At 47.7% G+C, this 23,403-nt stretch overlaps 1 protein-coding gene across 1 annotated transcript; it reads left to right on the top strand.

Annotated features, from left to right (window-relative positions):
- The first annotated feature begins 1,640 nt into the window (after positions 1 to 1,640).
- On the top strand, positions 1,641 to 2,498 carry NFILZ (NFIL3 like basic leucine zipper). The gene has a single exon (XM_040239353.1). The coding sequence runs from the start codon at positions 1,641 to 1,643 to the stop codon at positions 2,496 to 2,498; it is 858 nt and encodes a 285-aa protein (XP_040095287.1).
- The last annotated feature ends 20,905 nt before the right edge of the window (positions 2,499 to 23,403 follow it).

Here is a 23,403-nt window from a genome sequence, read left to right as displayed (position 1 = left end):
TGTTTGGTGTTTGTTGTTGTTGAGTTTTAGGAGTTTCCTATATACTCTGGATACAAATACCTATGTAACCTGCAAATTATATCAGCTTTATGATTTGCAAATATTTTCTCCTATTCTGTGGGTTGCCTTTTTATTCTGTGGATAGTGTGCTTTGTTGTGCAAAATTTAAACATTTTCTTGAGGTCCAATTTGTCTAATTTTTATTTTTCCTGGAGGCACAATGTTATTTTAAAGATAAAGCTAACAGTGAACGAACTGACAGATGGATGAGCAAGTGGGCAGAGAATAGACAGAGGATTGTACCATCAAATGGGGGATGGATGGGTGTCCTTCACCATGTCCTGGAGTTTGCTCAAATTCATATCCATGGAGATGGAATTCATGTCCATGGAGTCAGTGATGCTATCTAACCATCTCATCCTCTACCACCTCCTTCTTCTTTTGCCTTCAATCTGTCCTAGCATTAGGGTCTTTTTCAATGAGTCGGCTCTTCTCATCAGGTGGCCCAAGTATTGGAGCTCCAGGCTCAGAATATTCAGGACTGATTTCCTTCAGGATTGACTGGTTTGATCTCCCTGCAGTCCACGGGACTCTCATCTTCTCCAGCACCACAATTCGAAAGCATCCATTCTTTGGCACTCAGTCTTCTTTATGGTCCAGCTCTCACATCTGTACATGACTACTGGGAAAACCATAGCTCTGACTATACAGACTTTTGCAGGCAAAGTGATTTCTCTGCTTTTTAACACGTTGTGAAGTTTTGTCATAGCTTTCCTTACAAGGAGCAAGCATTTTTAAATTTCATAACTGCAGTCACCATCCACAGTGATTTTGGAGCCCAAGAAAATAATAATCCATCACTGTTTCCACTCCCCCCTCTTCTATTTGCCATGAAGTGATGGGACCGGGATGGATGGATAAATAGATGGTGGTTGGTAGATGAAGGGATGAATGGATGGAATGGGAGTTGGCTAGGTAGGTCGGTGAAGGGTGTATGACGGAGTGGGCGAATAGAAGACCTTATGAATATGTATAAGTAGGGTGGATGGGCAGGTGGAAACCTCTGGCTGCAGATGGAGATCTTGGTGTACAACCTTGGCACTTTTCAGGTGAGTAGTGGCTTATCTTCTGACCCCACCTTAGCTCAGTTTAACTCCACCGACACATATTCTCTTTTTCTAGGTTTGGCTTTCCTCCGGTGTCTCTCTGGGTCTCCAAGAATCCTACCCTGGAGCTCAGATTGAACTGAGCCCTTGGCTTGTGTGCTGACCTCCTCAGTGGTAAGACCTCCTCAGTGGTAAGAACTCCTGGGAAAGAGCCTCTGTCTTCCTGAGGATATGGTACCCAACCTACTCTCTCTGACTCCAGTGGCTTCCTTTTAAGCCAGAAATCCATCCTCTCTCTGGCAGCCTCACCCACTTCTCTCTCAGACATCAAACCATCCCATCAGCTCTCCACTCTTTCTGCTACACTTCTTTCTGCCCCCACCCAGCTCTCTAGCCCAGTTTCCACTCTTTCCTGGGCCCCTCCCCTGGGGATGGTGGAGATACAGGATAAATTAGAGGGAGGAGTTATTCAGGGCAGTTTCCTGCTTCCAGTCCAAGAATTCGTCTTTCCTCCCCCAGGGCTCCCAGGCGACCATGGATGTGGGTCTCTTGGTCCTCCCGGATGTACCCCAGGGTCACCGCAAAACTCTGCCGGGAGCGCGGGTCCGAGGTCGGGCCGTGCGCCGGCAGCGGGAGTTTATGCCGGAAGAGAAGAAGGACACGGTTTACTGGGAGAAGCGCAGGAAGAACAACGAGGCGGCCAAGAGATCCCGCGAGAAGCGCCGTCTCAATGACGCGGCCCTAGAGGGCCGGCTGGCCGCCCTGCTTGAGGAGAACGCTTTGCTTAGGGCTGAGCTGCGGGCGCTCAAGCATCGCTTTGGCCTCCTGCCCGCCACGGGGGGTACCCGGACCCTGCCTACTCTGCTATGGGATTCTCCCTGGCCTGGGGACTCCAGTCCCAGGGCTGATCAGACCCTGACTCTACCTGGCTCCCACGGTTGCCTCTTGAGACCATGTTCCTTGGACGCTGGGGTTCCAGGATGCTGGCGCTGCCTAGTGGCTCACAGGTGGACTAGCCTGGCCACTCCCCCCAGGGCCCTCCAGGACCCTGCCTCAAAAAGAGTGGACATGGCCTTGCAGGCGGCCCTGCCTGCTGCCTTCTTCAGCTGTCACCTCCTGGATAGGCATGGGGGCCCCAGACCAGAGCTCAGGTCCTGCTGGGGGCTGTGGTCACCCATACCCACTGCGTGCCGGGCCTCAGGGTCCTCCGACGTGTTGCTGACACCCGGTGTGGATCCCATGGGGTTGCCTCCCAGAGTGGCCTGCCCGGTCCCTGAGAGCCATCCCCGGGAGGATCTGGCTCAGGCCTCCCTGCCCCACAAATTGCGAATCAAGTCCCGAGCTTCCAGCAGAGTACCTTGCGGCTGGGAGGGTGGCGGGACCCCCATCTGAAAGCTTCCCCTGGGCAAGGCCAGGCCTGCAAGGCTGTAGTGGGGACTGATCATGGGTTTGTCTGGGAGTATGAGTGGCCTGGCTTTGACCCAGCTCCAAAAACTGGGCAAGGCTGGGGGTAGAATCCACTTTTTAGTGTCCAGACCAGATTTTTAAGAAGAGAGTCTGTGGGATCTTGGGTCATACCATGGTTCCTATTCTGCCTGAAATGTTTTTGGTAGTCACTTTTTCTTCCTCTTTCCATTTATCCATCCATCCATCCATCCATCTATCTATCCTTCTGTCTGCCCTCCCATCCATTCATCCATTCACCGATCCTTGCACGTGTCCATCTGTCCACTCATCCATCCACCCATCTATGCATTTGTCCATCATCCATCCACCCACCCATCCATCCTACCTTTCATTCATGCATCAACCTATCCATATACCCACCCACCCATGCATCTATCCACCCATCTATGCATTTGTCCATCTGTCTATCCATCCATCTTTCCTTCCTTCCATCCATCCATCTTTCCTTCCTTTCATCCTTCTATCTGTCTATTCATTCATCTAAACACTCAGCCATCTAATCGCATCAACTCACCCACCCATTCTCCCTTTCTCCCTCCCTTCCTTCCATCTATCCATCCTTAGATCTATTGATCCGTCCACCCAACCACTTTACTCTGAATCTACACACCTATCCATTCATCCATTCATCTACCTACCTTTATGTCTATCCATTCATCAATTCTTTTATATATTAATCACTCATTCATATGCTCAGTTGATCATTCATTCATTCTCTCACTCACTTATTTACAATTCATAGTGCCCAGCTTAGTAACAAGCATGAGAACACCTTCCTGGCTTTGGGGTTCCTATTCTAGGGGGATGGTGGGGACTAGGAACAGACATACTGAGGGCCATACTGAAGGAGGAGGTAAAATTTTAGGATGTCTGACCCCTCACTTCTTGCCGGGCCGGGTGTGTGTACTTACCATGTGGTGTGGAGGTCAGACTTACTCAGTTCAGGTGGCTTCCTCTGTGCACTGAGTCACAGCCCGAGCCTCCAGAACAGACCCTCAGTGTCTAAGGGTGTGTATGTTAGTCTTCTCTCTCTCTTTGGCTGCTTGTACCCTAGAAGACCTCTCAGCCCCAGAACACATCCTGGGCTTGGAGACTTACATCTCCCAAGAAGATCCTGAGGAAGCAGGAAGGAGGGCTGCCTGGAGGTGGCAGCTCTAGCTTGTTCCCTTCTTAGCCAGAGCCCACTATTGGAAAAAGTTAGACTGGGGGTGCAGAGAAGTTGGCTCTCAACACAGAGATGCCACATAGTTGTGGCTGATCATGCACAGAGGCCTTAAATGCAGGTTTGGCCCTAGAAATGTTAAAAAATGCTAACAAGCAGACAGAAGAAGGAAGTTGGGGCATAGCATACCATCTCTGGGAGATGTGGGTAGCTTGGTGCTTCCTCTTGGTGAGTCCACTCACCTGGTGTGTCTGAAATGTCTGAGCCCAGCTCATTCACACACACCCCATGTACTCAGGGGAATGGGGGTTGGTGGCCCTTGGATCATTCAAGTCCTTTTTAACCTTCCAGCTCCAGTTTTAAAAGCCCAGAGAAGGATCTGCCTAAAACAGGTCATAGAATTTCAACATCAGGAGGGGCTCTGAGAATCTAGTGATGAGTGGTTATCTAGTCTCTACCTGAATTCCTCTAGGGACAGAGAACTCAGTCCCTTCAAAGCCCCATTACCATTCCTTTTCTAGAGCCAGAACCCACTGCTTGCAAACTTCTACCTCTGATCCTATTCTTACCACAGGAGACCACTCAGACCCCTTCCCCAACCCCTCCCTCTACTTGGAGGTGGCCTGTGGAGCCTCTGGTTCCTCTTCTCCAAAGTAGAGACCACCACACCTACCTCAGATGGTTTGAGAAGATTAAATCTCATTTACTACTGTGCAGCACGTCATACACAAGTGTTCAACAGATGTTAACTCCTCTCTCTTCTTTTCCTTTTTAGAAAGCACTCACGCTCCCAACCCCAGACTAGTGCTGTCTTCAGGGGAAATGTCCTCTCATTCTTCAAAATTGTTTCCCTTCACCCTGACCTGGCTCTTTACTATTTTTTTGTCAATGTCATTTATATATGATTGCTCTTGGGACTGAATATGAATCGTTTCTTCATTCATCAAATACATATATATTTTTCAATAAAATTTTTTTTGATCTCCTACTGTGTGTCAAACAGGAACTGGATGAGGGAAGAAGTATTCCACACTGAAGTGTTTGCAAGTGGAAACTTGCACAAATGTCTAAACTGTTCACCCAAGACATGTCGGTTACTCATTTGATGGGCTCTGGGGCCATAGGTGTGGCCTCTGCCCTCGGACAGCCAGTGGGCAGCTGCAGCCTTCCATGTGGCTCCCTGGGAGTTGCTGCTGTAAGAACTATCCAGTGCCATGTTCCACTCTGGGGCATCCACGGGCCCCTTGGGTCATGTCTGCAACAACATGATTGAATCGGGGACCAGATTTTAGGACACTGTGCAACCACATGTTATGTTTCTTCTTCCACCCATCCTTGTAGGCTGGGGAGATTTCTTTGGCTATCAGTGCATGAGATTCCCTTCCTGCTTCGGGTGTGCCTGTCTCATACTGAATGTGCAACAGATGTTGAATGAAAGTTTCTGCCCACCTGGTTGGTAACTGCTGGGGGCAGAGATAAAATGAGCTGAAAATGTTGCTGAGGCCATGTTTCTCAGCTTTGTCTGCAAGGGTTCACAGATACATCTTGGCGGAACCCTGTGCTACCTGGATCTTTGACACTCAAGTCATGATCCGTGAGCTAGGATCATTAGGATCACTGGGAGCTTGTTAGAAATGCAGAGTCCCAGGCTCCTCCCTGAACTGCTGAGTCAGAAGCTGTGTTTTAACAAGATTCCCAGGAGATCCGTATGCACATTGAAGTTTGAGAGGCAGTGACCCAAAGCAGAGGTTGGCAAAATCTTCCTGTACAGAGCAGCCACAGAGTGAATATTTTTGACTTTGTGGAATGGCCGCTGTTGCATCTACTCCATCTTTTCATTGTAGCATGAAAGCAGCCATAGACAGTATGTAAATAAGTGGACAATGCTGTGTTCCAATAAAACTTTATTTCCCTAAACAGGTGTAGCCAGAATTGGCCCAAGGGCCATAGTTTACTGTTGGTATATACCCAGGAGAGAAATTGCAGACCTGCATGGTGTTTGTCTTCAACCTTGACACTGTCAAAGTGTTCCACTGAGTGGTATTACCAATTCACACTCTTGCATACAGAGGATGTCCGTGTTGTGCCGACATATGATGATTTTTATGAAGTGTTTGGTTTTTGGCAATCTGGTGAGTGTAAAATGAATTTAACCTGCATTCATCTGCTGAACATCTTTGCCAAAATCTGTTGGCCACTTGGGTTTCCTCTTCTATGACTTGCCTGTTCTGCTGGGATATTTACATTTTTCTTGTTGATTTCTCAGAGCTCTTTAGATATTCCAGATATACATCCTCTGTCACATAAGAACATCACAGCATTCTTGCCTGACTCATCTTTTCATCTTTTTTCTGGCAGATTTTGTTGAAGACAAGTTCTAAAATCAAATGTTGCCAAAAGTATCCTTTTCTATTACAGTTGTACATTTCTGTCTTGTTTAAGAATTCTTCCATGCCTCAAGGTCATGAAGATAGTCTCCTAAATGTTCCCATAAATATTTACAAGTTTTGCTTAACCCATCTCTTTGTGTATGTGTGTGTGTCATTTTGTGGTGGGTTGTGGTTTAGTCCCTAAGTCATGTCCGACTCTTGCAACCTCATGGACTGTAGCCTGCCAGGCTCCTCTAGCTATGGGATTTCCCAGGCAAGAATACTGGAGTGGCTTGCCAACCCCTTCTCCAGGAGATCTTGCCGACCCAGGGATCCAACCCTAGGTCTCCTGCCTTTCAGGCAGATTCTTTACCGCCTGAGCCACCAGGGAAGCCCTTCGTCCTCACAGAGAATGTAACTAATTTTGTTTCCCTTTCTGCTTTGGCCACCAGGGGGCTTGGGGCTAAACTTAACAGCTCAGTCATCATAACGGTTCATTCATTCATTCACTTAGAAAATTCCTTTACTCATTTAGGAAATATTTACTGATCAGATACCATGTTCCAGGCACTGAGGAAAGCGCAATGAACAATCTTGACTCTGTAGTGCCAGCAGCCTAGTGAGGGAGACATATAAAAGAAATAAGCAAGAAAAAATGTATCATAGAGTCCGTGGTGATAAATGTCATGGAGAACAAAGAGGTAAGGGGATTGGGAGAGGTAGCATTGGGTGAGTTATAAAAATTGAAATTTAGAGATCAGGAAAGGCCCTGCTGAGAAGGTGACATTTGAACAGAGAGTTGAGGGAGCTATATATGTACTGGGGGAAGACACCCTCCTTCCGCGAAAAGAACTGTCTGTGCCAAGGTCTGGAGATGGGACCATGCCGGGTGAGTTGGTGAAACAGAGGAAGCTCATGCAGCTGAGGCTGTGATGGAGGGGGAGAGTGGGAGGAGGTGGGGACAGGGAGTGATGGGGGGCAGGTCACGCAGGGCCTGTGGGTCGAGGTGAGGACTCTGGTTTCCTCTCTGAGTGAGATGGGGGTGCCGGGGAGTTTCTGAGTGTATTTCTGCTATAACTGTCCTTCTTTCCCACCCCACTCCATCCTGTGGTGTATGAGACTGACTGAAAATAAATAAAGCCACCACACAAGCACAGGAGAGCTGGCTGACCACAGCCTTGCTGTGCCTCATCTTCCCACGGGTGGCCACAGGCCGTCCCCCTCAGCACCCCCGCCAAATTGCTCATCTATCCCTGTTTCCAACCCTCTCTGAGCTGTGAGGGGATGAAGCAGGTAAAGCTGCTCCATGAGGACGATTCATGGAAGGAAAATTCATGTGGTTTTCTTTTCTGCTTTGTAAAACTGCCTTCCGCAAAAACCCATTTAGGGCAAGTGTGAGAGGGTGGGCTTTCAGGTGTGTGTGTGTTGGTGTGGGGGGAGGGATGGAATGCCAGAAAGATGAAGGACCTGCTGAGGCTGGGGGGAAAGGTCAGCATGGTAGTGAGCAGGAATAGCTGAGGTGGAGGGGGCTCAGGTAAATTGGAGGGGCTGGAGATAAGCTGGAGATAATTGGCCCCAGCTGGCAACAGTGGGAGGCTGGCTCTGCAAGACCAAAGGCTGGAGGAGGCAGAGATTTACACCTACCCGACAGCGGCTGTGACCCCCTGGAGTCAGCCACCCAGGACAAGTGGGCTCATCTCTTGGCTGCCTGTTCTGAGCTGGTTCCTGTGCACTGGATTTTGTTTCATCTTCTACAAAAGGCTTCATTATTATATCCTCGTGAACAGACAGAGAAACTGAAGCTTGGGGCAGTTAAATGTATGCTGCCTAAGCTCAAACAGCCAGCAGCGAATGGGCCATTTCACTCTCCTCATCACTGCACTGGTATCATGGCCAACTTTCTCCTCCTTGAAATCCCAGGTCTCTGTCCTTTCTATTCCTTCTCCCTATAATGCTTTATTTACCTTCAGTCTTTAAATGACTCTCTCTTGGTTCAAACATTACTTTTTTGAAAAAAAATTTTATTTATTTATCTATTTATTTAGGCTTGTCCAGGTCTTGGTTGCAGCATGTGAGATCTTTAGTTGGAGCAGGCAAACTCTTAGTTATGGCATGGGAGATCTAGTTCCCTGACTAGGAATTGAACCTCCACGCCCTGCTTTGGGGGTGCAGTGTCTCAGCCACTAGACCACCAGGGAAGTCCCAAACACTGCTCTCTTAGGAAAGACTATCCCTCAACACCCACTGTAAAGTAGCAGATATTAATATTTATGTCAATCCTACACACAGTAAGTTTTCCATAAATATCTGTTGAATGAATAAGCAAGTTGGATAGGAACAGTTGATCCTTCTAGTAGCAACTTTGATTGCAGTTAAATCCTGTGTCAGCAGTGAGAAATTGAATATTTTATGCCATATCAGTAAACAAGGATGTCACAGTTTATCAGCGATTGCAGTCCTCCAAGGGGAGCCAGTGAGCACTAAGAGCACTCAGGAAGGAGAAGAATACCTACAATCTAGCAGCCATCCCTGGGTTGGGAAGATCCCCTGGAGAAGCAAATGGCTACCCACTCCAGTATTCTCGCCTGGAGAATTCCATGGACAGAGGAGCATGGTGGGCTATAGCCCATGGGGTCGCAGAGAGCTGGACATGACTGAGCAACTAACATGTTCAGCAGCCATCAGTGACTGCAGCCACTCCCTACAGTGAGGACCAAGGGAGCTCAAGACGTGAAAACAAAGGATACTGGCCCCGGAGAGCTGAGCTGCCTAAGAAAGGAATAATTTCAGTGACCCCAGGCTCTTGCATCTTCCCATACATAGAAAAGTGCTAAATTCCTTAACTTGGGATATCTGGCTTTCTTTAATTAACAATTATCTTTTGATGTTCAGACTACTTATCTTTTAATGCAAAACTTTAAAATAACCTGTCTCCTCCCCTGCCTCCTTGAAGGAGCAGTTCTCTCAGGGTCATATGAGATGCTGTCTCCCAGGTTTAAAGTCTTAAAAATTTCCACTGAATAAAACATAACTCTCAACTTTTAGGTTGTGAATAGTTTTTAAGTTGACACCAGGTAGACTGTCTCCACCTGGACGATGAAGGTGCTGTGGGGAAGGGGACCCCATCTGTTGTTTCCCCTGGGGGAGCTCAGTATCTAGGACAGGACCTCTCAAGCAGTAGGTGGATGATTAAATACTGTTGTACTGAATCTGAGGATTGAAGAGGAAGTTGAGGCTACTTTACCGGGCAGAGAGAGACAGGAAAGGACAGAGTCACACGGGTCATTCATTCAGTCACTGACAACTTTCCAGAGAGGATGAAACCCATCCTTGTCCTTTAGAGCCTGTGCCTTTGGGGAGAAGGACCATCGAGAGAACCAGAAGGTCAAGATTATGTCAGATGCTGCTGAGGACTGTGGGCCGAGGTGTCTGGGGATGGGGGATGTCAGGAAGGCCCCTTGGAGGAGGTGACATTTGATCTGAGATCTAGAAAGCATAAGTGTAAGAAGCCAGTCCCTGAAGGCCTCGTGTTGTATGATTCCATTATATGAAATGTTCAAAATAGACCAATCCACAGAGGCAGATAGTGGTTGATGGTTGGTTGTCAGAGGCTGGGGGATGGGGAGGGGGGAGTCAGGAGTGATGACTTCTTGAGCAGAGGGTTTCCTTTGGAGGTGATGAAAATGTTTTGGACTGAGATAGAGGTGGTGGTGAATGCATTAAATTCCTCAAAATCATTCACTTTAAAATGTTAATTTTTCTTGTTTTGTGAATTCCACCTCAAGTTAAAAAACAAAAATGCCGTCGAGTCTGCCCTGCACAGAGGACTGATGGTCAGTTGAGGGATGGAAAGAAAGAAATTGGCCAGAGAACTGGGTTCAACCTGCAGGGGGTATGTGGAAGGAAGGATATGGCCCCGGGTCTGGTCCCCACCTGTACACGCTGCCCTCAAGGAGATGGGGGTGGGGGCGATCTCCGGTGGCCTCAGCCTGCAGCGGCTCGAAGTGGGGTTTCGGTTCTGGCTGGAGACTGAAGTCCGGCTGCAGACTGAAGTCCGGCTGCAGCAGTGAGAGCACTGAATCCAAACCACTAGACCCGCGGGGACCACTGGCCGGTGACCAGGCACCTGGCCTGTCAGCTGTGCAGGAGTGAATTTCCACACAGAGACAGAAAGTAGTGAAACAAGTGAAGTGCTTGTAGGAGGAAAAAGGAGCACGTGTGGATAGACACACGGGTGGGCTCGGAGAGAGAGTCGCGCCCTCCTGGTAGTTTGAATCACTTTTATGGGGCATGTCTTCCGGGTTTCCTCTGGCTCTCGTCTTGCTTTTTCTGAGCCCGTATCGAGGGTATCGCAGGGTCCTCCTGTGTGCGCATCTCTTAGCCAAGATGGATTGCAGCAAAGAGGCCTATCAGTAGGCTGACATCACTCCATTTCTGACCTCCAAGGAGCCTTTCTGCACTTGTGTCATCAGGAAGGACTCCTTGACTTCCAGAATGAGACATCTGTGGTCTCTGGCTCTTATCTGGGCAAGGCTCAACTCTGCTCTAGCTTCTGCTGTTTTGGAGTTTCTGTTCATAGGGGACGATCTCCAGCTGCTCAGCTTGGGGGCCTATCTATCTTGGGTTTTGTGGTGTGCCTGGGTGACTGGGGGTGAAACGCCTGGGTCTACCTGAGTTGACTCACTGAGCAGGCATGTGCGCGTGCGTGGTGTGCACACACACACACACACACACACACACACACACACTCACACACTCTGGCCTGGGTGTGCGTATGTGACATGACATGCATGTATACCTGTGTGCTGGGGCCTCCGTGGAGACATGAACCACACATGCACACGCAGGCTAACGCCTAGTGTAAAGGGGGCCCCACAAGTCTCCTCACTATGTGGGGGTGAGGTGGAGGGATGGAGGAGAGAGGAGGCCCTTTTCATAAGGTCTGAGCTGGGCCTCCCCACCCCCATCACCCTTCTCTCAGGCACCCACTCTACCTGTGGTTGCGCAGGCCCAGGGGGCAGCCCCGGCGTCCCCTCCCCCCATCCTACTGTAAATTCTGAGAAACCCTGTCCGCGGTTTGGTGCGGCCCCTCCCCCGCCCTCTAGCAGGGCTGTCCTGGCCACTGTCTTCCTGTCTTGGGGCCTAGGTGGGGGGCTGTAAAGGAGGGTCAGGGGGAATGGCTGGGAACCACGCCATCTTAGCCCCGGGGTCCCAGGCTGAGAGGAGGCGGCTCTGGACTGCTTCAGGGATCTTGACATCCCCTCCCGGGGCCCTAGTCTTTTCTGTGGAACGGAGATAATATCAATTAGTCCCAACCTCAGAGAGACAAGTGGAGGCGGTGACTCACATTGGGCGGTAAGCGCAGCAGTCTGGCAGGTAGGAAGGGCTAGAGGCTATTATTATCCACTTCCTGCCCCTAGCTCCGCCCCACTTCCCCAACACCTCCAGCTTCCTCACGGAAGCTTGGTGGTCTGCTGCCTAGAATGTCTCTCTCCTGTCTCCCTGGTGAAACCTAGGAATCATTCACATTTCAGATTCTCCGGAAATAAGGGAGAGCAGTGGGACCAGCCGGATCCGGGAGACAGGGAACCTGGGTTCGAATCCGGCTCTGGCAAGGGCACACTGGGCAGCCAGTTTTCCTTGTGCGCTCTGATGCTCTGTGGTTCTAAGCCTCCTTGATGAACAACCTTGGTGGGCACTCCTACCCAGTACTCTCCTGCCTCAAGGTTTCTCTTATCTTCTGATTCTAAGCCACCTTCCTGGGCTGTACTTGCCACAAACAGTGGAACCCCTGAAATTTGACTTGCTGGAGGTTTGGAGACCTCCAGAGACTTGCCTCTAATTCTCGTACTTCTGCCTACTCGCCCTCCAAAATGCAGCTTAAATCTGTCCACTCTCCAGCCAGATCTACAGCTTGAGCATTTTCATGGTTTCCCTGAATCCATTTGGTTGTCCCAAGGGTGCCACGACCCTGCTCTCAAGCCTTCCATGGGGCCCTATTGCTCCTAGAAGAAAAAAATCTGAAGTCTTCCCTGCAGCTGTCAGTAAAAAAAAAACAACTCTGGACTCAGTAAGTTAGTTAGTGCTAGTCGCTCAGTTGTGTCCGACTCTTTGCGACCCTATGGACTATAGCCCACCGTGTTCCTCTGTCCATGGGATTCTTCAGGCAAGAATACTGTTGGGGATTGCCATTTCCTTCTCCTGGGGATCTTTTTGAACCACGGACTGAACCCGGGTCTCCTGCACTGTGGACAGATTCTTTACTGTCTGAGGCACCAGGGAAGCCCAGACTTAGTAGGGAGAGCCTTTATTCAAAAGGATTATGGCAAGGGGAGTGGAGAAAGATGACGCCCCGGGGAGAAGGCTCTGACTGTGGAGTCTGCAAGCCTCCCAAGAGTGAGGCCAGAGGGTGCTCTTTTCATGTAGACAACGAACAAGGCAGAGAGGACCAGTTGTAGGGAGGGGATGAGAGAGTGGCAGGATGAAATACCAGATGAGAGGATGCTTTGCGCTGGAGCCAGCCTGTTCTCAGTGGGTTATCTGTTGGTGGTTAAGTTCAGGGACCTGAAGGAAGGAGAGGAGTTAATCAAAGTTTGGTTGGCAAGCATTTTGTTCTAGTTGGTCAGTGGAGACACCCAGTCCAGCTACTCACTTAGGAGGCAAAGAATGGGAATTATCTTTATCTATTTATCTGTATATCATCTTTCTATCAATCTACAGTTTCATCTCTCTTTATCTGCTATATATATATATATATATATATATATTTATCTGTCTATCTCTACACAGCTATAAGAGCTTCTCTGGTGGCTCAGAGGGTGAAGAATCTGCCTGCAACGTAGGAGATCCATTTTTGATTCTTGGGTTGGGAAGATCCCCTGGAGAAGGGAATGGTAACTCACTCCAGTATTCTTGCTTGGAGAATTACATGAACAGAGGAGCCTGGCAGGCTACAGTCCATGGGGCCATAGAGAGTTGGACATGACTGAGCAACTAACATTTTCACTTCACTTTTCATATAGCTATAAATATATAGATAATATCTATATAATATAGATATCTATAGATCTTAGAGATATCTAGCTGCTGCTGCTGCTAAGTCACTTCAGTCGTGTCCGACTCTGTGCAACCACAGAGATGGCAGCCCACCAGGCTCCCCCGTCCTTGGGATTCTCCAGGCAAGAACACTGGAGTGGGTTGCCATTTCCTTCTCCAATGCATGAAAGTGAAAAGTGAAAGTGAAGTCGCTCAGTCATGTCCGACTCCTAGCGACCCCATGGACTGCAGCCTACCAGGCTCCTCTGTCCATGGGATTTGCCAGGCAAGAGTACTGGAGTGGGTTGCTATTGCCTTCTCTGAGAGATATCTAGAGATCTGTCTAAAGCTTACTATAGATATCTATATATACCTATACATTCTAGCCAGGCTCCTCTGTTAATGGGAATTCCCAGGCAAGAATACTGGATTGGGTTGCCATTTCCTTCTTCAGAGGATCTTCCTGACCCAAGAATCAAACTCGAGTCTTCTGCATTGCTGACATCTCCTGCATTGCAGGCAGATACTCTCCTGACGGAGCCACCAGGGAAGCCCATATCCATAATATATCTACATATTACATATCTATACTATATATTTGGAGAAGGCAGTGGCACCCCACTCCAGTACTCTTGCCTGGAAAATCCCATGGACGGAGGAGCCTGGTAGGCTGCAGTCTATGGGGTCACTAAGAGTCGGAAATGACTGAACGACTTCACTTTCACTTTTCACTTTCATGCATTGGAGAAGGAAATGGCAACCCACTCCAGTGTGCTTGCCTGGAGAATCCCAGGGACGGGGGAGCCTGGTGGGCTGCCGTCTATGGGGTCGCACAGAGCTGGACATGACTGAAGCGACTTTGCCGCAGCAGACTATATGTTGGGCTTCCCTGGGGGTTCACATGATAAAGAATCTGCCTGCAATGTGGGACACCCAGGTTCAATCCCTGGGTCGAGAAGATTCCATGGAGAAGGGAATGGCTACACACTTCAGAATTCTTGCCTGAAAAACCCCAAGGACAGAGGAGTCTGGTGGACTACAGTTCATGGGGTTGGAAAGAGTCAGACACGACTGAGTGACTAACACTTTCACTTTCGCTTCATACTACATTTGTATATCTATATCTGTTTAGATGTCTATCCACTTTGATATGGTATCTGTCTGTAGATCTACCTATAGCTCTAGATAAATATCTGTAGCCTGGAATATCTATTTATTATAAGGAGGTGGCTTGTGTGATTACAAAGATGAGCAAATCTCAAGATCTACAGGCTCAAACTGAGATCAATAGGAGGAAGTGAGGTTTCAGGTCAAGTCCCCAGGCCAGAAAACAGATGGTCTTTCAGGCAGATGGAATTCTGTCTTAGTAGGAAGACCATCAGCTATCTGGTCTAGTCAGCCTTCAACTGATTGGACAAGGCCCAGCCTCACCAGGAAGGGCAATCTGCTTTACCCAGTCTACAGATTTAAATGTTAGTTCATGCACAAACACCCTCCCAGATGCACCCACAATAATGTTTGACCAAGTATCTGGGCTCTGCGGCCCAGTCAAGTTGAGACATAAAATTAACCATCAGAGCATGTTATCTGTGGGACTCCTCTAAGTCAAATGGGAGGGTGGTTCCTTAGAGTAACCGTGAAAGGTGGAACATGAGAGGTTGGGGAGGGGATTCTTAATTTTCAGCATTTTCCAAGATCATAGAGCTTTGGTAAAATTTATTAAAAAAAATATTTTACATGTTTTGGAGTATGTTCTATTCCACATACAGCCAAGTATGTTTTTTAAGATTATTTTTATTGAAGTATTGTTGATTTACAATGTGTGAATATTGTTTTTAAAAATGTTTTTAATTTAATTTTGACTGTGCTGAGTGCCCAGGCTTCTCTCTAGTTCCCTCACAGTGTGTGGGCTTAGTTGCCCTGCAGCATGTGGGATCTTAGTTCCTTGACCAGGGATCGAACCCATGTCCCCTGCATTGGAAGGAATATTGTCAACCACTGTACCATCAGTGCAGTTTAACATTGTTAATATTGAAGTCTCAGGCAAATTTAATATTGTTGTGCTTCATAAGGGCCTGCATGACCTGCCCTCACCCCTCTCTTGCTCCCTCTCTCCCAATCCATTGTGATCTCCAAACCCGTCAAGCTGGTCCTTGTGGGTCCCTCAGTCTGGAATGCTCTTCCCTCATCTTCTTGGTTCCTCTCCTATCACCCATCCTGTCACCCTGTTTAATCTTCTTTTTTTCTTATTAATTTATATATATTTAGTTGGTTGTGGCGAGTCTTAGTTGCGGCATGGGGGATCTACTTTCCTGACCAGGGATTGAACCTGGGCCCCATGCATTGATAGTGTGGAATCTTACCTGCTGGCCCACCAGGGAGGTCCTACATCACCTTGTTTAATTTTCTTCAGGGCATTTTCTACCATGTGTCTTATTTCTTTCCATGTTTATTATCTGTTCCTTCCACTGGGCAGAAAGCTCTCAAACTGTCGAGTAAGTGTTGGCTGAGGACCTACTATGAATCAGTGTCCAGACCTCCCAGAGTCACAGTTCACTGGGGGAGGCTGAAGTGAGTTGTGTCACCTATGCAGACAGACATAATGTATAATCCTGATACATGTTAGGCTGAAGCCTGGTGCTTGGTGGACCTGACCTGCCTGGGTGCTCACAAAGGGCTTCCCAGAGCTGAGATCTGAAGCAGGGGCATAGCATTAACTCGGGAAAGACAGGAGAAAATAAAGTGCTCTGGGTGGAGGGAACAGCTTGTGCAAAGGTCCTGAGGTGGAGGGAAAGTCCCCCTGACCTTGAACCCTGTCACCTGGCCCAGTACCCCCTCCACCTCCCCACCCCCATCTGGCAGCCATGTCTGTCCATGGAAAGTTTCAAGAGACCCCAGGTAATAGGGGTGAGAATACATGTGTGATTGTGTGAACAGTCCTGCTAAAACCAGAATTTAATTACACTGTGCTTGGGTGGGGTGGGTGTTGGCTGTGTCCCTCTTCTCCTGGGGCAGTGAGCTGGACGGAGGCCAAGAAGCAGCTGCAGGTGTCCCACCGTGGGTAGGGGTGGTGGTGTCAATGATTTCCTGGTTTCCATGGGAAGCATGCCCTGTTCCCAGGGTCTCCAGGAGCCTGATCTTCCAGTCTCTCCTTCTTGGGCCAGCTTCATGCACACTGTCTCAGTGCCTTACCGCCTCCCCTGTCTTCATCTACACAGCTGAGATTAGGGCGAGGCGAGTGAGGCATTCTGCCCGACAGCTCAGTAATCAAAGTGAATAAACCTTGAAATATGCTTCACATATGACATTGTGTAAATTTAAGGTGTACCACGTGCTAATTGGAGATATTGCTACATTGTAACATGATTGCCATTGTAGTAATATTTATACCTCTGTCACTATTCCTGGGGCTTCCCAGGCAGCGCTAGTGGTAAAGAACCTGTCTGCCAATGCAAGAGACTTAAGAGATGTGGGTTCGATCCCTGGGTCGGGAAGATCCCCTGGAGGAGGGCATGGCAACCCACTCCAATATTCTTGCCTGGAGAATCCCATGGGCAGAGGAGCCTGATGGGCTACAATCCATGGGGTCCAAAGAGTTGGACACGACTGAAGTGACTTAGCACGTATGCATATCACTGTCATTATTACCTCTGTTTCATTATTATTTCTCTTTAGTTGTTAGAATAATAAAGTTCCAGTCTCAGCAAATCTGATGATTACAGTATTGTTGTCTATATGCTCTAGACTGTGCATTAAATCTCTAGGGCTTATCAAGTAAATAATATTTCAGTGCAATGTTTTTTATTGTTTGTTTTGGGGTTTTTTTTTGGTCACACCATGTGGCAGGTGGGATCTTAGTTCTTTGACCAGGGATTGAACCCACGCCCCCTGCAGTGGAAGCAGAGTCCTGTCAGGGAAGTCCCAATGCAATGATTTTAATTGAGAGTGTTTTCTGTGCCATACAATTCACCCGTTGGAAGTGTATAGTTCGGAGGCAGTTAGTATATTCACGAGGTTGTATAGCCATCACCCCTGTCTCCTCCAGAATTGTTTCATCATCCCAGAAAGAAACCCTATACCCATAAACATCACTCTGTATCCCTCTCTACCCTCAGCTCCTGGCATCAATGCATGTAAAAAAATCAACATTAATGCAAAAAATTCCATGATAAACAAAGTGTCAAATTTTAAGATACAATTTTTCAGTTGTTCAGACTTGTTCAGTCAGTAAGTTGTGTCTGACTCTTTGCAACCCCAGGAACTTTAGCCTGCCAGGCTCCTCTGTCCGTGGGATTATCCTGGCAGGAAGATCGAAGTGGGTTGCCATTTCCTCCTCTAGTGAATCTTCCAGACTTGGGGATCAAATCCAGGTCTCCTGTGGCCCCTTCTCTGGCACATGAAGTGCTAAGTCACTTCAGTTGTGTCTCCTCTGTTCATGGGATTCTCCAGGCAAGAGTACTATAGTTGGTTGCCATACCCTCCTCCAGGGGATCTTCCTGGCCCAGGGATCGAACCTGCATCTCTTATGTCTCCTGCATTGGCAGACGGGTTCTTTACCACTGAGCCACCTGAGCAGCTTGATATTATCCTCAAAGGAGTGAAAAGTGGTTTGGGGATATGTGCACAGACATACATAGACTGTATATGTTTAGATATGGTAGATACATACTGGTTCTGTGGCATTAACATTTTATACAGGGCAATTAAAAAATGTCTAAAAATGATTGCTCCTCAACGTGTAATAATGAAATAAAGTTTGAGAACCTCTGATCTTGTAGCAGCCACTACTCAGATTTTTTTCTGAGAACTTCCAGAGATATTCTAGGCATTTTCAAGCAAATATATACATTTCCATTTATTCATTTTTTAAAAAAGGATTGATTGATTTATGGCTGCACTGGGTCTCTGTTCTGCACGTGGTCTTTCTCTAGCTGTGGCGAGTGGGGGCTCCTCTTCACTGGGGTGCGCAGCCTTCTCGTGGCAATGGCGTCTCTGGTACAGCACAGGCTCTCAGCGCTCGAGCTTCAGTAGTGGTGGTACATGGGCTCGGTAGTTGAGGCTCATGGACTCTAGAGTGCTACCTTAGTTGTTCTGAGGCATGTGGGAATCTTCCCGGACCCGGGATTGAACCTGTGATGCCTGCATTGGCAGGTGGATTCTTATCTACTGGACCACCAGGAAAGCCCCTCCTTTATTTATTTTTCTAGCATAAATGGTCACAAACCATCCTGTGGCCTTCTCTTTTTTTTTTCACTTAGAGTATATCTTGGTGAACACTCCATGTCTTGCTTTTTTAGAGTTGTGCCTGGAAAATCCCATGGGTGGAGGAGCCTGGTGGGCTGCAGTCCATGGAGTCACAAAGAGTCAGACACGACTTCACTTTTTCACTTTTCACTTTCATGCATTGGAGAAGGAAATGGTAACCCACTCCAGTGTTCTTGCCTGGAGAATCCCAGGGACAGCGGAGCCTAGTGGGCTGCCGTCTATGGGGTTGCACAGAGTCAGACACGACTGAAGCGACTTAGCAGCAGCAGCAGTATTCCTCTACATTTGAATGAAATTTATGTTCTCATGGATGTGTTCTCATGGATGCTCACATAATGTTGGCAACACATGATGTTTCCAATATTTTGCCACAATAAAGTGCTACCGTGTATGATGGACAAGTGCATTTGCGTCATTTCACATACAAGTGATTGTATCGGAAGGAGAAATTCCTAGAAATGTGATAACTGGCTGGGAAGGGGTGTGCATTTGTCATTTAGGTAGATATTACCCCTTGTTCTGCATAGAGTTTGTACCAGTTTCCTTCTTCATCATCAGAATAAGAGAGTGCCAGTTTCCTCAGAGCCTCACCAACATGAGGTGTTATCAAACCTTTTGATCTTTGCCAGTCTGATGGGTTAAACATCGTATTGTGGTGTAGTTTTAATGTTCACTTCCCTTATGAAGTTGAGAATCTTCTCTTGTGACAATCTTCTCATTGTTTCTCTTCCTCTGTGAGCTCAAAGTTCATATCCTTTGTTAACATTTTTATGGACTGTTGTAATATTTTTCTTATTGTTTCTAAGAGTTCTTTATATATTAAGGACATTGTCCCTTTGTGTTATGTTCCTTTGTTTATTGCTTGTCATTTGCCTTTTAAGATTTTGTTATTTTTGAATTGTCATTTGTCTTAACATTGTTCAGGGTGATTTTTACCAGATTTTTTTTTTTGTTTTTTGGTGTTTACATGAGATAGCTGTTTTAGTTATTCCTTTTATGGCGTCAGAGCTTTGTGTTATACTGATAAGGCGGACCTTCCTTTGATAAGATAGGAGGTGGAAAGCAGCATTCTGAGTAGAGGGGTTAGCAGGTGCAAAGATCCTGAGGTATGTAAGTCAGGGTTCTCCAGAGAAACAGAACCAATAGGAAGTGTGCATAGAGAGGGAATATCATTTTAAGGAATTGACCCGTGTGGTTGTGGAGGCTGACAAATCCAAAATCTGCATGATGGGCCAGCAGGCTAAGGGCCCTGGAAGAGCTGCAGCTTGATCTGCAGGCAGTCTGCTGAAGAATTCCTCCTTTCTTGGGGGCAGTCAGCCTTTGTTTCCTTAGACCTTCAACTGATTAGATGAGACTCACTCACATTATTGGGGGGGCAGGTAATCTGTTTTATTCAAAGTCTACTGATTTAAATGATAATCTTATCTAAAAAAAAAAAAAAAAACACCTTCCCAGCAACATCTAGACTGGTCTTTGAAAACTTCCGGGCACCCATGGCCTCACCAAGTTGACACATAAAATAAGCCATCACAAATCTACCCATTGTCAACCTGACACGCACACAAACTCCTTAAACCATACTTAATCTGCAAAGAAAGACAATAACAAGATGATACCTCCACCTAATATGATAAAATTGTCCTGCAAATGACTGAAAACACACTAACCCTTGCCTCAGAACAGGAGATAAAGTCCTTGAGTGATGTTTACCCTTCTCTTTGATATCCTAGTTTAAATACTATGATGTAGGGGCTTCCCTGGTGGCTCAGTGGTAAAGAATTCGCCTGCCAAGACAGGAGACGTCGGTTCAATCCCTGGTCTGGAAATATCCCACATGACGTGCGGAAACTAAGCCCGTGGACCACTACTACTGCGCCTGTGCTCTAGAGCCTGAGAACTGCAACTCCTGAAGCCCGCATGCCCTAGAGCCCCTCCACAGCAAGAGAAGCCACCGCAGCGAGCAGCCTGTGTACCACCGCTACAGAGTAGCCCCTCTACACCGCTAGAGAACAGTTCGTGCATAGCGACGAAGACACAGCGCAGCCAAAACCAAATAAACAATTAAAAAATACTACGATGTGAAGTTATGATACTTAAACACTGTGTTATAAAGTCAACACATCTTCCGCAGCTCCTGTATTGCAGGTTCTTTGTCATCTGAGCCACCTGGGAAGCAATTATATGTGTAAATTTGACCTATCCACACTTATTCATAACAAAACAGGGGAGAAATTCTCATGACAGTTATAGTCATTTCTTGTGTAACTTGTCACGTGGTTGTAGCAGATATCTATAACTACCTTCTGAGCCACCCTTGGTACCAAATTTCTCTTAGTCTCCTGGGGTTGCCATAACAAAACACTTAACAGATTATGTGGCCTAAATCTCAGACATTTATTTTCTCACAATTCTGGAGGCTAGGAATTCAAGACGGAGACGTTGGCAGGGCTGGTTTCTTCTGAGGCCTCTCTCCTTGGTTTATAGATGGCCGTCTTCTCGTTATGTCCTCACAGGCTGTTTTCTCCAAGTGGTATAATAATTTCTCCCTCTTTATAAGGACTCTAGCCATATTGGACTAAGGCCCACCTTAATGGCTTTATCTTAATTATATCTTTTTAAAAAAATCTTAATTATATCTTTAAAGGTCACATCTCCAAACACAGTCATATTCTGGGGTGCTGGGGTCAGGGTTCCAACATATGAATTTGCCGGTGGGGTGGTGCTGGCAGTGTCACTGTGCAGGCCATGGCAGTACCACCTCTGAGGAACAAAAATGTGACTGGCATAGTAACGACGAAGATGTGCTCAGTAATGTCTGACTCTTGGCAGCCCCGTGGACTGTAGCCCGCCAGGCTCCTCTGTCCATGGGATTCTCCAGGCAAGAAGACTAGAGCGGGTTTCCTCCTCCAGGGGAGCATCCTGACCCAGGGATAGAACCCATGTCTCTTGCATTGGCAGGTGGGTTCTTTACCACTAGTGCCAACTGGGAAACCCAGAAGGAGAAGGTGGTGGGAAGGCAAGCCAAGGAAAAGTTGGGAGAGGTTGGCAGAGGGTTCAGAGCTGTCATGAGAACTTGGCTTTTTGTTTTTCACCAGAGTGTTTTAAGTTGCATTTTGCAAAAATCCTCTGCAAGTTCTTCTGGAAGGTGAGAGGGGTGATCGAAGTGCCAGCAAGGAGGCTCCCCTGGTCTTCCAAGTGAGCAATGAAGGGAACTGGGCTGGGGTGTGAAGGAAGGAAGTGGGTGGTTTTAAAGCCACAAGAAGGAAAGGACTGGAACTTTCCTGGTGGTCCAGTGGTTAGGAATCCACCTACTAATGCAGGGGACATGGGCTTGATCCCTGGTTGGGGAAGATCCCATATGCCTTGGAGCAACAGAGCCCGTGTGCTGCAAGTACTGAGCCCACGCTGTAAAGCCTGTGCTGCACAACAAGAGAAGTCACTGCAGTGAGAAGCCCGTGCACTGCAACTTGAGAGTAGCCCCAGCTCGCTGCACCTGGGGAAAGCCCACGTGGAGCAACAAAGACCCATAAATACACAAATTACTTAAAAAAAAAAAAAAAAAGAAGGGAAGGATTTGTGAGTCAGTGTGTGGAACAGATATCAGCCAGTGGGAAATTGATGGAAAGTGATCAACCCACTTTCTCTGGTAGGACCTTCCAAGGAGGGTTTGGTAGGCTGAGACTGCATTTCTTGTTCACTGTGGTTTCCTTAGATTTGAGTAGAATGCCAGACATGTAGTGGGTGGCCAGTGAACGTTTCTGGACTGGATGCATGAATGACTTAAAACCAGAAGTGGGAAAATTTGATGATGTTGGGTTTGGGAGAGAGTAGACTCCACGGGTGTTCATGCACCTGAGGTGGGGGGAACTCAGAGTCTCTGTAGCCCTCAGTGCTCTGGGTTGAGGGTGGCACGCAGAGCGCAGAGGTTTACCTAAGACCCTTGGGAGGAACTGTGATTTCTAACAGATTTGAAGTAGTGAGCTCCCCATTCCCAGGAGTATGCAAGTGGGAGAGGCACATTTCCAGGGGGTTGTAGAGCAAATCTCTGTCCCAGGGAAGGTTTGGAGCTGGGAGAAGCTTAGTCTGGTCTAAATGAGAGTCCTTTGCGTTTCCCAGCAGCCCAAGGGTCGTGGGGATTTCTGCATCATCAGTTTCTGTGGTTTCTGAGACTCAGCCTGCCCCACATCCCTTCTCTGTGTGTGTGTGCCTGGCAGTGCCCTGATATTGTGGTGGGGGTGGGGCTAGGGTGCCAGGTTTGCTTCGGTCACTGTGGTTCTAAATTCCGTGCTGCGCTCCCCAGTAGCCTTGTGTTTGGAGAGGCTGCCCCCTGGTGGGAAGAATGAGCAGTTTCCCTCACCGCTTCTAACCTCTTGGGAGTTCCCAGTGGTAGTGGCTAAGACTTTGCCTGTAGTCCCAAAGTGGCGGGCCACAGGTTCGATCCCTGGTCAGGGAATTAGGTCCCACACGCTGCAACTAAGACCCGGTGCAGCCAAATAAATAAAAAAAAATTTTTTAACTGTTAAAAAAAAAAAAAAAGAAGTAGTGCTAGGCAATGAGTCAGAGGGCCATATCCAGTTTGCAAATAAAAATCCAAAACAAAGAGACTCACAGAAAGACTCAGGGAGAGACAAAGACAGGCAGTGATGCTCAGTAAGTAGTGCTTGGTTAAAGGAATGAATGAAGGATCCCTTGGAACCAACGTAAACATGGAGAAATCTCTGGCAGCTCAGGCTTAATTCTGTTGACACACTGGGAGGATGTGTCCAGGGGTCCTGATAGTCACCAGGCTGGATGGCATAAAGGCAAAGGGTCTTGCCTCCAGCAGGGGCCCAGGTGTCCTGGATGAGGGTGGCAGGGTGGAGTGGAGGGGACTGAGGGCACCCTGTGGGGAGAATGTCTGGCCCCTCCCCAGCAGGTGGGGTACGAGAGACCACCTAGGATGTCCTCAGGCAGGTCCCCGAGAAAGTCCCTGGAGTGGCATAGTAGGAATAGGTTGAAA

The sequence above is a fragment of the Oryx dammah genome, unplaced genomic scaffold (assembly GCF_014754425.2).
Source record: "Oryx dammah isolate SB20612 unplaced genomic scaffold, SCBI_Odam_1.1 HiC_scaffold_5, whole genome shotgun sequence".
Taxonomy (NCBI): domain Eukaryota; kingdom Metazoa; phylum Chordata; class Mammalia; order Artiodactyla; family Bovidae; genus Oryx; species Oryx dammah.
Note: the sequence above shows the minus strand (reverse complement) of the source record. Positions and strands in the feature narration are given on the sequence as shown.

What these genes read in the sequence shown, in the direction of transcription:
- NFILZ (XM_040239353.1), top strand. Translation starts at nt 1,641, where the DNA reads ATGGATGTGGGTCTCTTGGTCCTCCCGGATGTACCCCAGGGTCACCGC.